Source organism: Aristolochia californica, unplaced genomic scaffold, assembly GCF_029961685.1.
Source record: "Aristolochia californica isolate CCGP_79_NKW_82.1479 unplaced genomic scaffold, dmAriCali1.0.hap1 SCAF_5, whole genome shotgun sequence".
Taxonomy (NCBI): domain Eukaryota; kingdom Viridiplantae; phylum Streptophyta; class Magnoliopsida; order Piperales; family Aristolochiaceae; genus Aristolochia; species Aristolochia californica.
In genome coordinates, this window is record NW_027182214.1 from 3,070,703 (window position 1) to 3,091,198 (window position 20,496).

Below are 20,496 nucleotides of genomic sequence, written 5' to 3' on the forward strand. Positions count from 1 at the left end.
CCGTTGCATCTCATCAGGTACTCCTGAAACAATATTCACTAGGGGTCCAGTAGATGTTCTAGTACTCTCATGAACAAGAGGATGCAGGTTTACCAAACTTAACCCAACATTTAACACAAAAAAGATTGGGACAGCCAAAATGAACAGATTTCCTGACAGGTATACTAACATCTATGCCTCTGCCTCTGCTAGGACCATCCCTTCCTCAGCCTCTAGTACTTCTACCTTGACCTCTAACTGATTTTAAGTTAACCAGAATGTAGAGGACAAATACATTAACACTTTTAATATCTTTACTCCCTTTGGATATAACAGTAGTCTCTACACGCATGATTCTGTCAAACGCAGGAGATATAGTCCGAATATCATCTGAGGCTAACAATTGTGCCATAACAACATCAAATTCTGATCACAAGCCATCCAAAAAATTTTGCTACATATAATTGTCCCTGCTGTTTTCTTGGTTCCCTCATCAATAGTGAAGGGATGAAAGATATTTATCTCCTGCAGTACACCCAATGGTACATTGTAGTATGTAGTAGCAGATCTCTTACCTTTCTTGAGACTGAACAGTCTAGCATACAATTCTTGGACTTGGGACAAATTGTTCTCCTTCGCAGTCTTACAATTCATAATTTGATTCCTCAATTTGGAATCATAACCTAACTATCTTCTGCTTCCCAATCATCATTTAGGGCAGCGAGTGGATCTTCCCTAATAAACTTGGACGTCCTCTTTACCTTAGATATATCCGAATTGGTTTCAACCAACTGTTTTGACCATTTAGCCTCTCAGATGTAATCAGAATCGTATATTTCCCTCAGAGCTTCTAGATTTCCTTAAGGGGGTGATAATCTCACCAGAATCAATCATTAGAATCAAATACTAGTCACTTCAATCACAATTTCACTTCACTATATAGTTACATCTGCACCGGTTAGGGGGGTTCCCACCTCAAGAATTAGGGTTCGGTCAAACAATTCAATGTGCTCGAACCACCAAGGTAAGATATATGCAAAATGTTCAATCAAGTTAACATAAGCCACAAAACACCTCAATAAGGACTGAAGTCAGCCTATTGAAGAATGATGCAGGCAAGGAGGTAGTAATAGGGGTGCGCACCATGTAAAATGGGTAAATCCCAATTCAATTAACCCTCATGAGCAGTACTTAGGTGTAAAACTGCTCAATCTACAGTAGGGGCCATCAACCTTAGGGTTATGGCAGGAGAAGAACACAAAAGTTCCATGTAAAGAAATAAGGATTAAGGAGGATTCATAGAGGAATGAGAAAAGGAGAGAGGAGAAAGAATTCAGAAAGAGAGCAAATTGGAAAAGCTTTCCTTGGGAGTCATGCACGACCTCTCAGGTCTTTAAAACTTCTGTGAAAAAGGTGTAGTACATAAATGCCTTCTATACACTTATATGCCTATAACTTAACACACACACACCCAAATTACATGAAATTAAAAATATAGACACATCTGCATATCCTGATGAAGATGGTGTCATCACTAGGCCTACAGACAGTATAAATTACCAAATTACCCTCATGTCATTTTCTAATAGGAACGTTCTGCCCTTCGTTACAAAGATACTTATAAATCCATAAAGACAAGTCAGAATTCAATGGAAATTGGAATATAAAGTCCTGATATGAAGTCTAGCTTGCTGTAACTTGAGTTCACTCAAAAAAAACTTAATGATACCCCTATAGAAAATGAGTTCACTAAAAAAAAACCTAATGAGATCCATATGAGACTGAAATGATCAAAATACCCCTATATCAGTATTCTAACCGAAGTTCTAGTAGAACTAGAAGAGATACTTGGACTTTCAATAAGAATTGGACATGTGAAACATTTATGACACGTGGACCACATGGGCAATAGGTATTTTCAGTTATGGGTGAGGACTAAACCTGTCTCAATTTCCGATTGCTTAAAGGTTGTTCCCACAGTCTGTCAGACTTATAGCTAAGTTGAAATATGTTGATGAGTTGGAAAGAGCAAATGATGATTAGTTTATCAGAGTATGTGCTAAGTTACTATTTTGTTTAGAATTATTTTTTCCTGTTAGAAATTATTCTGTGGGTTCAATATGTGGTGCCAGGGGGAGTATGGCTTATAACATAAATAGGTTTAGATACCAAAGCTCTAAAGAAGTAAACTACTCTCGCATGTCTACGAATTCTGTAAAGTTGAAGTATTACTAAATTCTTCTAGTTAAGTTGAAAAAGAATAAATTCCCCAAGTTCTTGAGAAAGAACTAATGATCTTCAAGTTCTTTTACTAAGTATGTACTAGACTACTAGCTAAGTTCTTTCAGTCATTTTTATTTTCTCTCTTTTGCTTTGTCATGCCTGTGGCTATTGACAATTGATGCCCTTTCTATCAGTTCAAGGGAACTAGAGGGTATCTCCTATTCCTGATACTAGTTGCAAATTTTCTTTATAATTCCTAAATAAAATCTCTGTTAGAATGCTTGATGTGTGGGTATAATGGGATGTATCTTTGGTAATGAACCAGGCTCAGGGTTCAGGTCATTAACATTCTGTTCTTCTGTTTCCTCTTTTAGGTTCTTGAGCAGCATTCATGCTGTGCTGCCTTTGAACACCCATTGTGTTTGCAATATGATGAAAGGTACTTTGGTTCTGGTTTGGATGGTGCAGTAAAGAGTCTTGAGAATAAAGGCTATCTATTTTCAGATCCTTCCCAGGCTGCTACAAAATCATGGAATTACATTGGAAATGAAGTATGTTTTAGTGCATTGCTCTTAGTGGAAAATCTTTTCATGTTTTCAGATTCTAATGACATTAAAGAGGTTCAAGTGAAAAGTTGGAAGAGTGAAGATAGAAAAAAACAAAAAAGAAGAAATAAGAAAGAGAGAGTGTGTGAGAGAGAGAGAGAGAGAAGAGCTGCATTGTGCAGCATGCTCATTACTGGTCAAGGATCGACCCCTAATTCTTTATTAATCTCACTTAAGTGAATCAAATACAAATGGACTAAAATATCCGTCATAAGTGAATATATACAAAAGCATATAAGAGGGTATAAAACAAAAGAAAATTTACAGCTTTGAGCACTCTAAACATATGTTAGTTTCTGGACAGTGTTAACTTCCATATCTCTAAATTAACCACTTAAGAAATTACTAAAATACCCCTGACTGTTAACAGTCCCCCTCAAATTGGGGCATATATTTCAAGTAACCCAGCTTGGTGCAAAAATTACTAAAATCTCGTTTTCCAAGAGCTTTTGTGAGTATATCACCAATCTGTTTGGTTCACCTGACATAAGGTGTAACTACTTTCCCACCTATCATTGCATCTCATACAAAGTAAAGATCAACCTTTATGTGCTCTGTTCTTTCAGGTAAAAAAAAACTACTTGAAACAAATATGGCTACTTGATTGTCACATCTTAGCACCATAGGATTTTCAACAGCAAGTCTAAACTCCTTTAAGACATATTTGACCCACATAAATCCACTTGCTATGTGAGCTATAGCCTCGATACTCTGCCTCAGCACTTGAACGGGATTTTGCTTTTTTCTCTTCCAATTAATGAGATTTTTTATTCATTTTTGGAACTAACATAATCTCCATCTAAGTATCCTACCACCTTTAGGTGGTCATGGGGTGTATAAAATAGTCCTTTGCCAGGACCTCCCTTCAAATAACATTATATCTTTTGAGCTACTTCAAGACTTGCTTGGATTTTCCATAAATTGACTTACGACACTTACGGAAAAAGCAATATTGGGCCTTGTTATTGTTGCATAGATTAACTATCCAACCCAATATTTTGTCCATGGTTTTGTCTTTTAGTAAGGAACTTTCTTCATCAAACAAATTTTGGCAAACTTCCATAGGAGTTTCCACTGGTTTTGCTCCTAACAACACATACTCATGCTGCATTATGTTAGTAACATACTTCTTTGTGACAATACTACACCTTGCTTAATCATGGCTACCTCAATTCTAGAAACTATTTTAAGGAATCAAGGTCTTTGGTTTGAAAATGTCTTCTAAGATGCACCTTCACTTCTTTTGATTCCCTTAGTACCACTTTCAGACAGTATCATCTACATACACAACGAGTACAACAGTTCCAAATTGTCGATGTACAACAAATAGGGAATTATCACAATGACTCCTTACAAACCTCAAGGTTTGTAACGATGTTACTGAATTTAACAAACCGGGCCCTTGGACTCTGTTTTAAGCCATAGATATATTTAATGTAACTTGCATACTTTCTCATTTCCCTTTGAGTAACTGCAGTTAAAAATTCACTATAACCGACCTTTAATATGCTTCTATCAAACAAAATAAGTGTGTGCAAACTTCCATGGGCCCCGCAAGAAATCCTACCGAAGTTCATAGAAACTCTAATTCCAACACACTGAACAACCCTTAGTAACTATCAATTGCTTCAATTGACCAACAATCAGCTGCATACATGGACTTTATACAGTCCACACAAGTACAGGTCTTCTAGACCACTCTTTAAAATTTCATTTAATCCTTAAAGGACCCCAAAAACACTTACTAATTTCTTTATAAAGAAGCACAGGGCATTAACCTTCGGGTTAAGGCACAAAAAGAAGAAACAAATACTAACCTTTAAGGGTTGTTGATTGGAAAAATTGAAAAAGTCCAACCTGGAGAGAGGGGGTACACTTTATGATTAAGAAAAATCAATCAAAAGGTCTCCTTCTATAGATCGAAAGCTCTTATACAATGAAAAGTTGGAAGATTGAAGAGAAAAAAGAAAGAAAAAGAAGAAATAAGAAAGACTCCAAATGTTGATTGGTTGGTGCTCCACAAGATCTGAGCCTCCTGGAAGACTGATCATGAGATTGTAGACATTTTTTCCCTTTTTTTATTGTACTTGGAGTCATATCCCTAGATTAGCTAATTCATTAGCTGGTTCCTTAGAAAGGCAAGTGGTCTCCCTTCAATCTCTGGGTGTAACCGGAGACCTTGCTTGATGCTTGTATTTTGTCCTAGGCCTTTCCGTGAATAAAATCCACTTTTCTTCAAAAAGAGAAAAAAAGAGAAATAAGAAAGAGAGAAGAGCTACGTTGTGCAGCCTGGTCGATTGGGGTCAATGATCAACCCTTAATTCTTTATTAATCTCATTTGAGTGAATAAAATACAAATAAACTAAAATGCCCATCATAAATGAACATACATAGCAACATGTAAGAGGGAATAAAACAAAAGAAAATTAAACATATACTAGTTTCTGGACAGTCTGAACATCATATCTGTGAATTAACCGTCTATGAAATTACTGAAACACCCTTGACTTTTAGTGTAGGGAAATCCTCTAAACTGTTTCCCCTGTGTGTCCAGAAAAAGCCTTGTCATTCAATTAGTATCCGAGCAATTGAGGCTGAGAAATATAAGGTGATAGACACAAAAAGAAACGAAGTGATTGAGGAGATCGAGGAAAGCAAGGCCTTTTTTCAGGTAGACATTGCTCAAATGGGTTAAAAGTTTTAAACTCTACTTTAGATTTGCCATATTTATTGTTGTTTTGTTTCATCATATACATTTTGCCTTTATGTGTTTGTTTCTTTTTCTTACTTTTTGAAAATGATAAGTATGTTTCATTAAGAGAAGGAGGGCTACCATCAAGTGATCCCACCTCACACCCCTACCTTCTATTAGACTCGGTTCTCCAATTGAACTACCATCAAAATTGAGTTTTAGGTGAGAGGGGTTAGGAGGAGTCCATTTGTGAGTGGCAGTAAGTCAGGAGTTGGAGAGAGTTGCAACATGTTGCCAATTCTTTCTGATGATAGCACCAAGAAAGATGGCAAAAGTCAGGAAGCTTACCAGCATAGAAGAGGGGGTGACGGATAGGTTTTCCAATCTCTGCCAATCTAGTGAGAGCAGCCCTCAATTTTTGTTGAGCATCTTTCTTCCTAAATTGCCTAAATAGCAGCAAAGGAGGAGAGGTGCTAGAAAAAGTTTGTAGGACTTGAGAGCCGACCAACTGACAGATGTAAGTAGGCATCATTAGAGACCAAATTTGCAAAAGGATTGCACCCTAGATGGTCAAGCTGACTGGGCAGTTGAGAAAGAAATGGTCAATTGTTTAATCACAAGAATTACAATGCTTGCATGAGTTGTTTCCCTGACAGATCAAGTTGTTGGACTTGCATGAGTTGTTCACCAAAACATGGCGCCATCGCTATCACAGTAAGAGAACCACTAACAAAAAAGGCAGCTATTAAATCAAACCATGAAGGACTCAAAATTTAGCCTCTAAAGTCTGCAGTCTCAAAGGCAACAAAGTGAGCTTGATCCTCAGAAGTGTCATTGTGTCATTGGTCCCTTTTGCTTAGAAGCATAGTTCTGCTTGAATTTGATTAGATTGTCCAAACATTAGACTATTAAATCAGGGACCACTAGTAATTCAGAATTGTTTTTGTTCTACATATTGACTTTGAATTTCAGACTTCTGTGATTGCATCAATTCGTCTGAATAGATTGGTTTAGTGGTAAACAAACACACTGTAGGTCAGTAAAGTCTTGGTCATGGATCAAATGGATGTAGTTAATAATATTTAACATTTAAAATTTTCGCAAACACATGAGTATGACTGATTTGTTGGTTTGTTATGTTAGTGTAGTCAGTAGTTGAAGTCTCATCCTCTTCAAGAAAAATGTGAATTCTTTTTTCTGTCCCAGGCTCAGATCATACTACTTTAGTTTTAGAGTTTTTCAGTATTTTTGATATATATCTAAATGTTCTTACTGTTTTTGTCAATTTTAGGTTTATGAAGGAGCTGTTTATATGCATCAAGGGAAAACCTATCTTGTAAAGCTCTTTGATCTATCAGAGAAGACTGCTTTCTGCCAGGAAGCAGACTTGAAATTTTACACAAAGACACGTGACTACACAGATATACATGTTATTGGTGGGAACCTGGTATACATCACTTATAATCTGTTTGATTGTCTGAAATTATGTTTTTGGTCTTGTATATGCCTCTAAAATAGTTTTAATTTGGTTGCACAAATGATCATGAAACTATTTACAGTTGAATTTGAGAAACTTGAAATCACATGTAATTACCTGAATTAGGATCTTGACTAAAGAATTTTTTATTTTTTTTAAACAATAAGAAATGAATTTCATTAAAGAAGCTGCAAAAAGAAGAAATTACGTCAAAAGAAGAGGAAACTAGCAACAAGCAAAAATAAAGCAAAAGTAAAACTACATTGTGTTGAATTCTTTACTGACTTGTTGTAATTTGAGTCCAATGAGTCTCTATTTATAATAAAGGAAACAAGTAGAATTAGATTACAAATAAACTACCTTTGTCCCAATTACATCCAAAATGTAACACTTAAAGATAAATCCTAACACAATTAAACAACTTAACATAAATAGAAGACTAACATAACTAAAACACTTTTACCAAGACTCTTCTGTGAGACCTCTTTCCATAAGACTCCTCTTAGATTCCACCATATTAATTCTGACTCTATGAGACTTCTTGCTGTGAGAGTCATGTTAGACTCTTCCATACTTGTTCTTTAACATCCCCCCTCAAGATGAAGTTTATAACTTCAGCTTGTAATTAAAAAAAAATTGGTCTTCAATCTTTGTCTTCAATCTTCATTGGCTAAAATTTTTTCATAGATGTCAATTGTTCATCTTATGTTCTCCCCCTTTCTTGAATATTTCCGTCATAGTCAAACCGTCGAGAGTTCCTTTCCTGCTAGAGGCACTAAGGAATGAAGGCAATATAGGCAGCCAACAAAAGCTTACCCAGGTTGGGCAGGCGGGTTCCAGAAGAGAAACAACACATGGTGCTTAGGTCAAGCGAGATGTAGAAGTTGAGTCCCATGATGTCAATCATGTAGGTCCAGACCTTCCAGGCGAAGTCACAGTGGAGGAGGAGGTGATTCACAGTTTCAGTCGTCATCCCACAGAAGGGGCAGAGAGGATCTGGAGTGGTGTTGCCACGCCTAATAAGGTTGTCTGTAGTAAGGATCTTGTTGCGGCAGGCACTCCAAAGGAAAAACTTCACCTTGGGCACGGCCAAGAGGCGCCAGGCAAGAGCAGCTAGATGCGGGGCGGGAGGCCGGGTCCATCCCATAAGATGACGGTAGGCTGAGTCTGAGAATCGCCCATTGTCATCAGGGAACCAAATCATCCGGGCAGCCGTTTGAGGGCGAACCATAACACTACCGAGACTATCAATCAAGCCACATACAGAAATGGCTTCTGAAGCTCTTCTTTCTTCACTTTGATTTTTCCAAAGGCTTATCTTGACCAGTTCTTTATTTCCTTTTTGAGCATCTTGAGCTTAAGAGACGTGACGACATGCAATTGCAACAGCTATTAAAGTATTCCACCAATTCTGTAAAATTAGACAGAAATCTGAGTGTTTAAACCCCATTTTTTCAAACTGAAAGGGATGCATATTGAGGGAAGACAGTCACAATCCAAGAGAATCAGTGAATGATCTAAAGTAGCCCTTGGGATAGCATGAGCATGGGCATTATGAAAGAGGTTCAACCACTCTGGCATAGCTAGAAAACGATCTAGTTTGGATAGAATTGGAGGAGACTACCCATTAGACCAAGTAAGGACTGCCCCCGGAGGAATGTAATACCATAAAAAATTATCATTGATAAAATCAGAGGAGTCTTGCATTGCTGGAGTAAAGGATCTTGATGGAGGGGACTTTTCATATGGATAACGGATTACTTTGAAGTCTCTTCCTAAAAGGCGAGGCCCGTCCCAAGTCTCAGTCAGTTAATTTTCAGTCTTTATTAGACCTCTTTTTCATTCACTGGGAGTCAAAACTGAGACTTGCTAAATCTTTTCTTGAGATGCTTTATTTATATGTAGATTCTATTCATGAATCTCCATCCTTGCTTATCTATTTATGTGATTATAAACAATACTGGGTTCCCTGCATTGCATCTACTTTTCTTGCTTTTCTTGTGTCATTTATGGGGGCCTTCCCCACCTGTCACTTTCTTGCTTACTGCTTGTTTGTTGGTGCTCAACTAAATGCAAATTAATCTAATGTGGATAGCGTTTTTACTTGGCCAAAGTAGGGAAAGTGTATTGAATTTCTGCTGATTGTGTGCCCTCCTACCCCAGCTATAATACTTTCAAACTAATGCATTATATTTGTATTCCTTAGCTGCATCTTATTTTGTTTTTAGGCTTATCCTCCTTCCCCAGCCATAATTCTTTCAAACCAATACATTATATTTTGTATTCCTTACCTGCATCTTATTTTGCTTTTAGGCTTATCCTGTGGTGTCAGAAGAAGGCTACAGGCTCAAGACTACTGCTCAATCAAATTTCTGTACAGTAACAACCACATGGTTTGGGTTCTATCGCATCTGGCAGGGTAGTAATCAAATATTTGACACAGTCGACCTTGCTCTTCCGAAATTTTCATATGATTCTCAGGTATGTACCAGGTGTCATTTCTACTGCCCAAGTATGAGCATGAAAGTGCCCTATTGTAGTAACAAAATATGTTTAGTTACCAAAAAAAAGTAAGGAATATGTGCTCTAGTTACCCACTGAAATATTAGAAGTGAATCATATTAAACAATGAGAGAAACTTGTTTGTAACCTACATCAATGTAAAAAAAATATAGTGCTACGTTTCTTCAACAAACCACAGAATTTTGTATAGAATGCATGCAAACTATCCCAGGTATGGCCATATTCATCTCTTGAAAGATGTCAGAAAGTCTTTGTAAATTCTGCTCAAAGGAATACAATTTTCATGGGGTATCACAAAACTGTTTAGCAGTGTCCAAAGAAATTACATTATTGGAAACCTCTTCTTCCATGTTACTGATCATCCAATTGATAACTTCAGCATCTTCCTAAACCCATCTATTCTGCTTGTCTTCAGTTTTCTCTGGAGCCTTTTCTGTCAAATGCTAGAATGAAACTCTTCATTGATTTGGACAAGGGCATTTAACTACTCAGCCCTTTTAGGAGGACCGTAATGATTCTTTTGTGTTTAGATTTTCATAGTTTCACACAACATCACAGCAGAAGGAATTATATAGGATTGAGAAGTAACGTTAATGAAAAATCAGAGATTTGGATGAAAAAAGATGAGAAATAAGGAGAAGAAAAGCTTTGAAGAGGAGCAGCTGCTTCTTCCTTGGAGTGTGTGCCAGAAAAAGTCTGCCCCTCTTCTTTTAATCATGGTTTAAGTAATTTTTACATAAAAGACAAAAATACCCCTCAAGACACAAACTTATATATCTCTTAGAATACATCTCTAAAATGAATGAAAGTTGAACCATAGGCATATGAAGACATTACCTACCTAACAGACATCCAATAAGATAAAAACATAATATGTAAAATAACAAAAGTACCCCTAAATTGATATTTTAACACTCCCTCTCAAGTTGGAGAATAGATATCAAATAACCCCAACTTTTCACAGAAGTATACATGTTCACGTCTTCCCAATGACTTGGAAACACATCCTCTAACTGGTTTGAAGACTTCACATATGGAGCTACCACCTTTCCTTGCATAATTGCATATGTAATAAATTGTCAATCAACCTCTATGTGTTTAGTTCGCTTGTGCAATACAATTTTGCTTGCAATAAGGATGACCGCCTGATTATCACACTTCATGACCACAGGACCTGGTAACTTGAAATCAAACTCAAGAAGAACAGATTTAATCCACATAAGTTCAGTAATTATGTGAGTTATTGCTTGATATTCAGCCTTTGCACTGGATCTAGTTCAATTGTCTATTTTTTACTTTTCCAGCTTACCAACTTACCTCCAATAAAATAACAGTAGCCTGATTAGATCGTCTGTCTATCTTTCACCCAGCATAATCATCATCTAAATATCCAAGTATATCAATGTGTCCGTTCTGAGTATACAACAAACCTTTTCCAAGTGCACCCTTAAAATACTTTAAAATCTACTAATTAGCTTCTAATTGTACTTTTTGAGAATTTTCCATTAACAAGTTCACAACTCCCATAGCAAATGAAATATCTGGCTTGGTAATTATAACATAAATCAATTTACCTACCAAGCATCGTTATTGAGTTCTGTCCTTGAGAGTAAGACCCTGTATGTTATGAAAATTATGGTTGACTTCTATGGGAGTATCTATAGGTTTAGCACCCAACAAACTATACTCTTGCAGCATATCTAGTATATATTTCCTATGGGAGAGAACAACACCTCGTTTGTTGAATGCAACTTCAATGCTAAGAAAGTACTTGAATGGGCCCAAATCTTTTGTCTGAAAGTTTGTGGCCAAGTACCATTTAACATTGGTAATGCCTTCAAGATCATCCCCAGACAATACAATATCATCTATATAGACCACCAAAATAACTACACAACTCTTCCTCTTGAGTATGAACATAGAATCCGGTAGAACCCAAACCGTATTACTATAGTGCTAAATTTCTCAAACCATGCCCAGGAACTCTATTAAAGTCTATAAATAGCCTTTTGTAACTTACATACTTTCCTTGTCTCCCCCTGAGTAACATACCCAAGAGGTTGCACCATATAAACTTCTTCATGTGAGTTTGATGTATATTGAAAAATTGGATACTGTAATAAAGTTCAATCCACTCAACCTAGGATAGTGGAATAATTTGATGTAAAACAAAACTATAAATAAGTGACAGAGGGTTATGACAAACAAGATCAACTATAGTTCCCTTATCTTTCTATTTTAAGTCTTTATACTTCATTGTGTTTTTTCAAAGCCTCTAGGGGGATAAGACAAGGAGACCCTCTATCTCCATTCATTTTTACTCTTGTAGGAGAATACCTTACCTCTATGATCCGTTTTGCAAAACATTCAGGTTGGCTAAATCCTGTTTTTGTTGATCCGAACCATGACGTTCCCATTTTACAATATGCTGATGATACTATCCTTTTTGGAGAAGGGTCCATGAGACAAGTTAAACATATGAAAGCTGTATTGAACATCTTTGAATTGACCACTGGTCAAAAGATTAGTTGGGAGAAAACTTCAATTTTTGGATTTAACATTGAATCCTCCATTCTCAATTCAATGGCGAATTATCTGAGTTGTAAGGTTGTGTCTTTTCCAAGCACATATCTGGGCTTGCCTTTGACTCCACTATTGCCTACAAAGCACTCCTGGTTCCCAGTTGTTGAGCGTCTCGAGAAGCGTCTCGCTTCATGGAAAGGGAAATTTTTATCCAAAGTTGGTAAGTTGGTTCTCATCAAATCTTGCCTACACGGTATTCCTTCCTATTTTTTATCCTTGTATCATTGTCCTGCATCTATTCGGGATAGAATAGAGTTTTTAAAAAGAAGATTCTTATGGGATGGGCCAAATGGGGAAAAAAAGTTTAATCTTGTAAAATGAGGAGATGTTTGTAAGCCAATTATAATGGGGGGTCTTGGGATTCGGGACATTGCTACCACAAACAAGGCACTGCTCATGAAGTGGATCTGGAAATACAACATGCAACCCAATCTGCTGTGGCGTAGAATGGTTAAAATGAAGTCCGAAACAGTTCATGGCTGGTGGATGGACGAGGGGAGGTTTTATAAGTTATCTCCTGTTTGGAAGAAAATTGCCAAATTTTTACCAACTTTCAAGTCTGCCGTCAAATGCTACATTGGGTGCGGAAAAGAAACTCTATTCTGGATGGATTGGTGGATAGGCTCAAGCTGTTTGAAGGATAGTCATCAACATCTTTATCAATGATCAAGATCTCGTAGCACGATGGTTTCTGACCATTGGCAGCCTTCGGGTGGCTGGAATCTACATCTAAGGCGAGCATTAAATGATTCTGAAGCACTGGAAGCCACTAGCCTGATCAAATTGCTCTCATAAGTGACATTAAAAAGCTCTACTGACACACTCATCTAGACGCCGAACAAACAAGGTATGTTCTCCACTGCTTCTACGTACCACCATATGATTTCATATCCGACTCCCCAAGCAGCACATCCTGCTGCCTTTGCATGGTCGCTACCTATTCCTCCTCAAGTTAAGTTCTTTATCTGGACGATATGCCGCAAAAAAATCTTAACCTCTGACGGTTTACAAAGACGTGGCACTAATGTTCCAAACCCAGAATGCCCGTTTTGTAATTCATCTCCTGAAACAGCAGATCACACGCTTCTGCACTGTGCATATGCTCATAAGATCTGGACCGAATTGATGGATAAAATCAGTATATGATACTGCCCATCTCAAGATTTACATAACACCATCCTAATTTTGGTTAGCTCTCGTCTCCCAAAATTGGGAAAAATTTTAATCTCTTGCTATGTTGGACACATTGCATGGAATTTATGGAAAGAAAGAAATAATCGAAAATTCAATCAGAAAGCTCTCCCACGGAAAGTTCTTTGTGATCAGATTATCGGTCAAGTAACCTCTTGGGTTCTCCAACGCAAAGAATTCTACAACTTGAAAGGGACAAACATGCGAGGAAATTGGCGAAATGTTGCAGGTATGTCTAATCCGGCAAGAGCCCCTGAAATGGTTGAATGGTTCAAACCCCCTCCTGGGCACTTTAAACTAAATTTGATGGAAGTGCTCTTGGATGTCCGGAACCGGCTGGTTTTGGCAGAGTAATTCACGATGAACAAGCCAATCTTATCTTCACATATGTGGGTCCAATTGGTGTATCTAACTCTACTAGAGCGGAATTACATGGGCTGTACAACGGTCTGAAGCTTTTCAAGAAAAAAAAGGAAGGTGTTCTCTTAGTTGAAGGAGATTCTCAAGTCATTATCAACTGGTGCACAAAGTCATCCAAACCTCCTTGGCGTCATTGGGAGTTATTTGAGGAAATCTGTAAGTTAATTTCTGTTTTACATTGCACTTGGAAACATGTTCCAAGATCAGCTAATCACTTAGCCGATGCTCAAGCTAAAAAAGGCGTTTCCCTCCAACACCTTGTTGTGGAGGAAATGTCTCTTTAGCTTTAAGGGTTGTAATCTTTTTCTTCAATAATAAATTCACACTTCTCAAAAAAATACTTCATTGTGATGTTCAATCTAACCAATCCCTGGTAAAACATATTAGGAAACAGAGCCAACAAGAAACCCTAACAAGGGTGTCACAAACTATGATAGTGGAGAGAGAGGGAGGAGAGTTTAATTTGTTGAGATAAAGAGTCTATAGAAATATGATCAAAGTATTAAGAGAAAGACCTAATCTTTCTCCCAATAAAATAAAAATAAGATTAATGAACCTAAACACAAAGTTTAAGAAAATAAATCACAGCGAAGGATAGGTCTTATCTAAATCAAACTAGAAGAGCAAACAAGAAGCTTGGATTGCTTCTGTCTTTTTTTAAGTCAGCAAGCAATTCTGGATATTTCAAGCAAGATACTGATCAACTAATAGTTTAAGGTCTGGGTAGTAAATGTAGAAGAATGGTAGTTTAGAAATTTGCTGCAATTAAAGAGGTGAGAGATGTTGTAGGTATATTTATAAATTTAACTGTTCTTTTTAAATATATTCTACATTTTAACTCTCATTATATCTTAACATTAACACAGGCAGTTTGGATTCGGATTCCCCAGCCAGTAAAAACAGAAGTAGAGCATCGATTTCAGTCGTTTCGTGCTGGCCAGCATGCTGCTTCTCATGCTCTTCTTAATGTGGTACCTTTGTAAGTCTCCAAAGATTCATAACAACTGGGCCTAACCATATGTCAACAGATTGACTAATCCACTCATGATAAGTATGCATCATCAGGAGTTTTAAGTCTATTAACTTGGAATTTTCACGCTCAAAACACTCAAAATTTTCCCATCGGGCCATGGTTAATAAAGGGGGTTGGGCCTTTCGATTCAATGGCCATATAGGGGTTTTCTAGTGTGAGGTCTTGAGTTCAAACCTCACCAGGTCATATGAACTGTGTGTGCATGCACACACATGTGAGCTTATAATCAAGAATCCAAAAAAAAAAAAAAAAAAAAACTGCTTCCAACTTGAAGGTCGAATGTATTTCTGAAGGCATATATCATTTCCATTTGGGATTGTAAGCAAGATGTAGCCACAAATGGATGATGAGCCTGAATAACCGAAAATCCTTGACATTTAGGTACATTACATGCAATACTTCGGACATGGGTTCAGAGTGTGCAAATCCCCATGACACTCGCTTTGTTCCAGAAAGATTGTTGCTGTATGATCAACATCCTGGAGGCATTGGTCTTTCAGCACAGGTAATTCAGTTGTAACTGTTGTTTGTTTGTGTAATTTTTATAGCTCTTACTCTCTCTATGAATAATCACTTCTTTTTTATTTTTTAATTGTATGTTTGTTGAATCATCGGTGGTCATCTTGTTGCCATCAACTAGGGCTACATCTCTTTTGATCTCCCTCTTCAACGACCAGCTGAAGTCTCCAAGCAACTGCTTGGTTGTGAGTACCTCCAATATTGAGTAGGAATGTTAGTAATGGCTTCTTTGGGTGGTTGCAAATCTCTATGGTTTGTGGCGACCTAATTCCTCCACACAGCGTGCAACAGCACAAGTGTTTATTCTTGGTTGTGTGGTTAGCCTTCTATGAGCTCCTCGACCAGCCTTGATCTTATACGATGATCTTTGTCACTTTATAGGCCCATGGCATTCCATGGAAGGTATCTGAGCCTTCCACCTTGTTGGGTCAATAGTTGCCGCATTTGGACCTTTGGTAACCCTGTTGATTTTAGGACTCGATCCCATATGTCAAGCTTGGAGACCGACCCCACCCCCTATCATTGATGAATTTATAAAACAAAACTAGGCCAATCGTTATGTTTGTTGCCCAAAGTCCCTCGGTCCATGAGCAATACTCATTTCCCTTTGGTGTTGGTTGAGCTTTAAGTTAACGTCCTTGTTGGGGAAAGGACCAAATTAGAGCTAAAAACTTCCTTGAGGTCTTTCCAGTTATTTCTCCACTTGTCTTGTTCCCAATGTTAGGAGCAATAATGGTTATATCCTTCAAAATGAGGAAATGCCAATGTCACCTTCTGTGAGTTTGTCGTGGAATGGAAGCCAAAGAACTTTTCAACTATATAGTCCCTATTCTTGGAACCCTTGTTGATGTTCCAATGAATTGCCAAGAGCACGTCTTGGTGACCTACTCCAGGAACTCCAATTCTTCCTTGGCTGGTAGGGAACTAGTCTGCTTTGTCTTTCTTTTCTTCCCACCATCTTCTTTAGCAAACTTGCTAGACCCTATTTAGTCATGTTCTTGCCATAAGTGCAACCCCATTTGCTTCATGTGATGCATAGTGGAACCGAAGACTGTCATAGCCTCCAAAAGATTGTCTTGCGGTCTCCTCATGATATCAAACTTGAATTGTGAGAGAGAGGTGTTGATACTACTCTCTTAGTGGCTGTTGTGAGCTTTAAATTGCTTTGGGTTGTCTCATACCCTGAATCTCCAAATGTTACGAACCCAAGAGGATGGCTGGCTGGTAGAGCTCAAGTTTTGGGCAAGCTGACCGAGTGAGAGGCTTAAGAGGGTTGGGTGTGTATATATAGGCATTTGGAAGGGTTAAGGGGAGACTAGGATCGGTTGAAAGAGGGGAAGTTGGTTTGAGGGATTGGTAGGGAAGAAGGGTTGGGGAGTGTGAGTGATGGAAGGAAGAGTCCTAGGGTGAGGAGGAATTAGGTGGTGGACTAAGGAATTGGAATCGGTTTGGATGAGAAAACAAAATGGTGGGCCCTAGTAGGGCTAGGCTAGACTAGACTTTTTGTTAGGTGGCTCGTGTGGAAGGTGTGGTGTAGACCAAGGGTTAGTCGGGCCATAGATTGGGTAGAGTGGCTTAGCTAGGAGGTGAGATGGGTGTGGAAAGGCTCAAGTGGCGGGTAGTGCCTAGAGGGACTAGGACACGTGGGATGATGGAACTTGGGTGGATAAACTCATGGATGGAGGGGATGGACATGGTTGATTCAATGGATGGATGAATGGAACAAAAAGGATACAAAAAGTAATTAATAAAAAGGGCAGAGAATAGTAACAAGGACTCTTACTATTGCTAGGGGCCGTCCTCCTTGCAGGAGCACTTGAGTTGGTGAAATTTGATACACCAGAGAGGAACCCTTGAATCGGGAGTGAGTCGCCTTGTGACCTTTTCATCATCAATCAAACACCTAGGGGTTGGTCAAAGCTGTTATAAAGGGTTTTTTATTGATTAAATGAATAAAAAACTTAGAAGAGCTTACAATTTGTTGAGAAAAGGGTCCAACTATCTCTACTTCCTACTCTATGTGGGATTAAAAGTTTTACAAGAATTTCATTCCCTGGGGGACATTTTTGTCCCTGCATGGCTGGTGCCCTTTATTCCTTATCTTCTTTTTCCTTCTTTACCCTTAGAGAGCACAATGGAATTACCCCTAAGTAAGTCTAGAGTGTAACAGTATGTCACAATATGCTACAGGAGTATATTTGGTAGGAGCTAAACCTGTTGAGACACCCATGGAAGTGAATCATAATATTCATGAAGATAAAGAGTCCAGTGCTCAAGGACAAGACTATGTATATAAGATGAGTGGCAAACTAATTTATGCCATAGTGACGCAGCCAGACATCTCATTTATTGTGATTATGGTTAGGCAATTCATGGAAGACTATAGGAAGATTCATTTGGAGGTTGCACAAAGAATATTGAGGTATCTGAAGGGAGCACTAGGCAAAGACTTACTAGATAAGCTTCATGATCATTTGTTGATTGTGGGATATTCTGATGCTAGAAAGTCAACAATGGATTACTGTGTGTTTGTTGGAGGAAACTTTTTTTTTTTTTTTGATAAAGATGTATTTATTTGTGGAGGAAACTTAATCAGCTAGAAATGCAAGAAACAAAATGTGGTGCTCCGGTTTGGTATAGAGATAAGAGTATTGTGCAATGGTTCATACAATCATTGAACCTTTATGGGTGAGATAGGTTTCAACGAATTTAGGATTATCCACCAAGGGCTCTATAGAGATGATTGTGGCAACCAAACTGCAATCTTCATTGCTAGTAACACTGTATTCCATGAGAGAACCAAACATGTTAAGGTTCATCGTCAATCCATTCATGATGTTGTGATGAGTGGTGCAATTGTCCCTCCATATGTTAAATTTGCTAATCAGTTTGGCAATATATTTACAAAAGCTTTGGAAAAGCAATAGTTTGGAGCTTTTATAACAAGTTAGGGCTTCTTGATATATATGTTGGAGCTTGAAGGGGAGTCTCGATTTATATGTAAATGGTTTGTGGTTATTTTACTTTTACCAGATTATCTCTCTAGAGTAGGAGTATGTTTTGTTTCAAATAGGAGTTATATGTCCAATTTTCAGTCTTGTATGACTAGTAATTAGGGAGTTATAGAGGGTTTTGTGTAGATGGGTATTATTGTACTTTTGCTCCTTTTTTCCACCTAAGTATTTAATAGAAGGAGAGGTCAATTTGTGACGTATAACAAGTACTCTCTCTCTCTCTCTCTCTTCTTAATTCCTAAAATCTACTGTTTATATTCCTGTTCTTGTAATTATATTACTCCTCCAAAGGTCGCCCACTTTACGGTGGCACACTAAAAGGCAGAACTCTTGACAGTTGATGAGCCACTAAATGTGGTCACCATGTTGATAATTGTGTAATGAGGTTGATGGATATGTTGGTCTCCTCTTCCTTTATATACTGGTTCTCATATGATGTAGAATACCATGCTGAGAAAATTTGATATTCGTTGGTGCTTTTCTTCCTCCTTGCTTGAGTAGATTCAGCTTTGTATTTTTCATCTCTTTCCTCAATTGGGAGAAATCTATGGCAACATACTTTGGCTGCAATTCCAAATCGCCCATGGAATGAAAGGAATTACAGAACTTACAAACATGAGGGGAGTATAATTGGGTAAGTCTATCAGTCTATAATTGTACATGCGCTCCATATCTCAGACTTAGTTATCTGAAAGTGAGAGTTTTTGTGTTATGGAATAATTAATCCCAGGTTCATTTGGGCTTGAAAGTGTCCAAGGCCTCTTAACTTCAACTCGTTATTGTTGGAGTAACAGACCTAGCTTTAAAACTCTTAATTCAGCAAGTAGATTAATTAATAGGATTTGTGTTGAATAGGTTCAAGCAATTTTTGGGGAACTCTTGGCAGCGGCATTGGAACTTGTCACAACATGCAACTGCTCAACCAGTTGTGGTTGCCCAAACTGTGTTCAGGTTCTTTATTCATCTAAATCTCAACCTTCTTTCCTTTGAAGAATTCTACACTGATCAACATCTTTTGGTTATGCAGATTCCAACTTGCAGCGAGTACAATGAAGTTTTGGACAAGAATATCGCCGTTATGATTCTTCAGGTCTGTCCCGTGTATTGTTGTTAGGAGCTTCTAAACTGCTGAAATTTCATCTTATAACAGAAAAAAAAATTGTTATGTTGCAATGCAGGGAGTCATTGAAGCTGAGAGATCTTACTTGCAGAGAAACCATAATTGTTGTGAATTATCGAAACCCCCTTAAACTTTTTCATACTAGATCTTTGTTCTTGCTAGCACGACTGGACCTTCTCTCATATGAGCATGACTGCATCTGGGACAGGGTCATGCAACTTAAACAAACCTGTCAATGTTTTTAGGCTCCATATTGAAGACGAGTATTTAAGCTACCCTAAGTTTTATTTGCTTGTTTTAATTCTATATTTATCTCTTCTAATACAACTTTTTTCATGTGGAATTGCATGGACGTTTCGGACAAGTTTGCTTGAAAGAAACCGCTAGGATAACCAAAGAAAACGGCATTTCTTTACCGGTGAATCGAAATTGAACACAAATTTTGCCAAAAACGTTGAAGAACTCTATAATAGTAAACAGAGTTTTTGGAAAGTGGGATTTTGGGAATGAACTGAAAAAAATAGTCCCATGGCCTATGCAGGTCTCGAACCTGCGACCTTCACGTTATTAGCACGACGCTCTAACCAACTGAGCTAATAGGCCAGTTATATGTTGAATTGGTGTTATTTTTATAAAAAAATAACTTATGTCAACTAAAAATTATAAAAAATAAAAAAATAAGGAGATGGGTCGCATTATTACGTTGCTACCTATAAAATTAAAAATTAAAAATTAAAAAAGTATTCTAGGAAGGGTTAATGTGCCAAGAGCTCTTCTGAAATAAAAATTAAAGTTCAGAATTAGCAGTAATTTCATAGTGAGCATATTATTATTCAATCTATTATAATAGTTATTATACAAAAAAAAATGAGAATGGTCTCTTTTTAGTTTTTAAAATAATTTAAACCTTGGCGAAGGATCCCTGGCCAATGAGCCAGTCGAGCTTGTATTTTTCAAACAAATCGGGGGTTTGAGGGGTGGTATTGGGTCGAATGGACGGAGCTTACTGGGATCTTGCTCTATAATCAGACACGCCAAGATTCACCAAACAGCACTGATTCATAAAATCTAGTAGGAAAAAGACGAAGAAGGAAGAAGTTTGAAACCAGGAAGGACA

General features: G+C 37.7%; 1 protein-coding gene and 1 non-coding gene across 4 annotated transcripts in view; one reads left to right on the top strand and one right to left on the bottom strand.

The window, feature by feature from the left end:
• Positions 1 to 19,685, top strand: part of LOC137965684 (uncharacterized) — a 107,427-nt gene extending 87,742 nt beyond the window's left edge. For 2 of the 3 annotated variants that reach the window (XM_068811995.1, XM_068811996.1), the window contains exons 19-27: positions 2,577 to 2,753; positions 5,362 to 5,478; positions 6,791 to 6,946; positions 9,290 to 9,457; positions 14,560 to 14,672; positions 15,108 to 15,231; positions 19,115 to 19,210; positions 19,287 to 19,349; positions 19,438 to 19,685. In XM_068811995.1, coding sequence (XP_068668096.1) covers positions 2,577 to 2,753; positions 5,362 to 5,478; positions 6,791 to 6,946; positions 9,290 to 9,457; positions 14,560 to 14,672; positions 15,108 to 15,231; positions 19,115 to 19,210; positions 19,287 to 19,349; positions 19,438 to 19,509 — 1,086 coding nt within the window. In that variant the 3' untranslated portion in view covers positions 19,510 to 19,685. Of the gene's footprint in view, positions 1 to 2,576; positions 2,754 to 5,361; positions 5,479 to 6,790; positions 6,947 to 9,289; positions 9,458 to 14,559; positions 14,673 to 15,107; positions 15,232 to 18,760; positions 18,894 to 19,114; positions 19,211 to 19,286; positions 19,350 to 19,437 lie in introns of those variants that run through there. The other variant, XM_068811997.1, reaches the window with a different exon arrangement.
• A 223-nt stretch (positions 19,686 to 19,908) lies between these two features.
• On the bottom strand, positions 19,909 to 19,982 carry TRNAI-AAU (transfer RNA isoleucine (anticodon AAU)). The gene has a single exon. It is a non-coding gene; the product is annotated as a tRNA-Ile (tRNA).
• Positions 19,983 to 20,496: the final 514 nt, after the last annotated feature.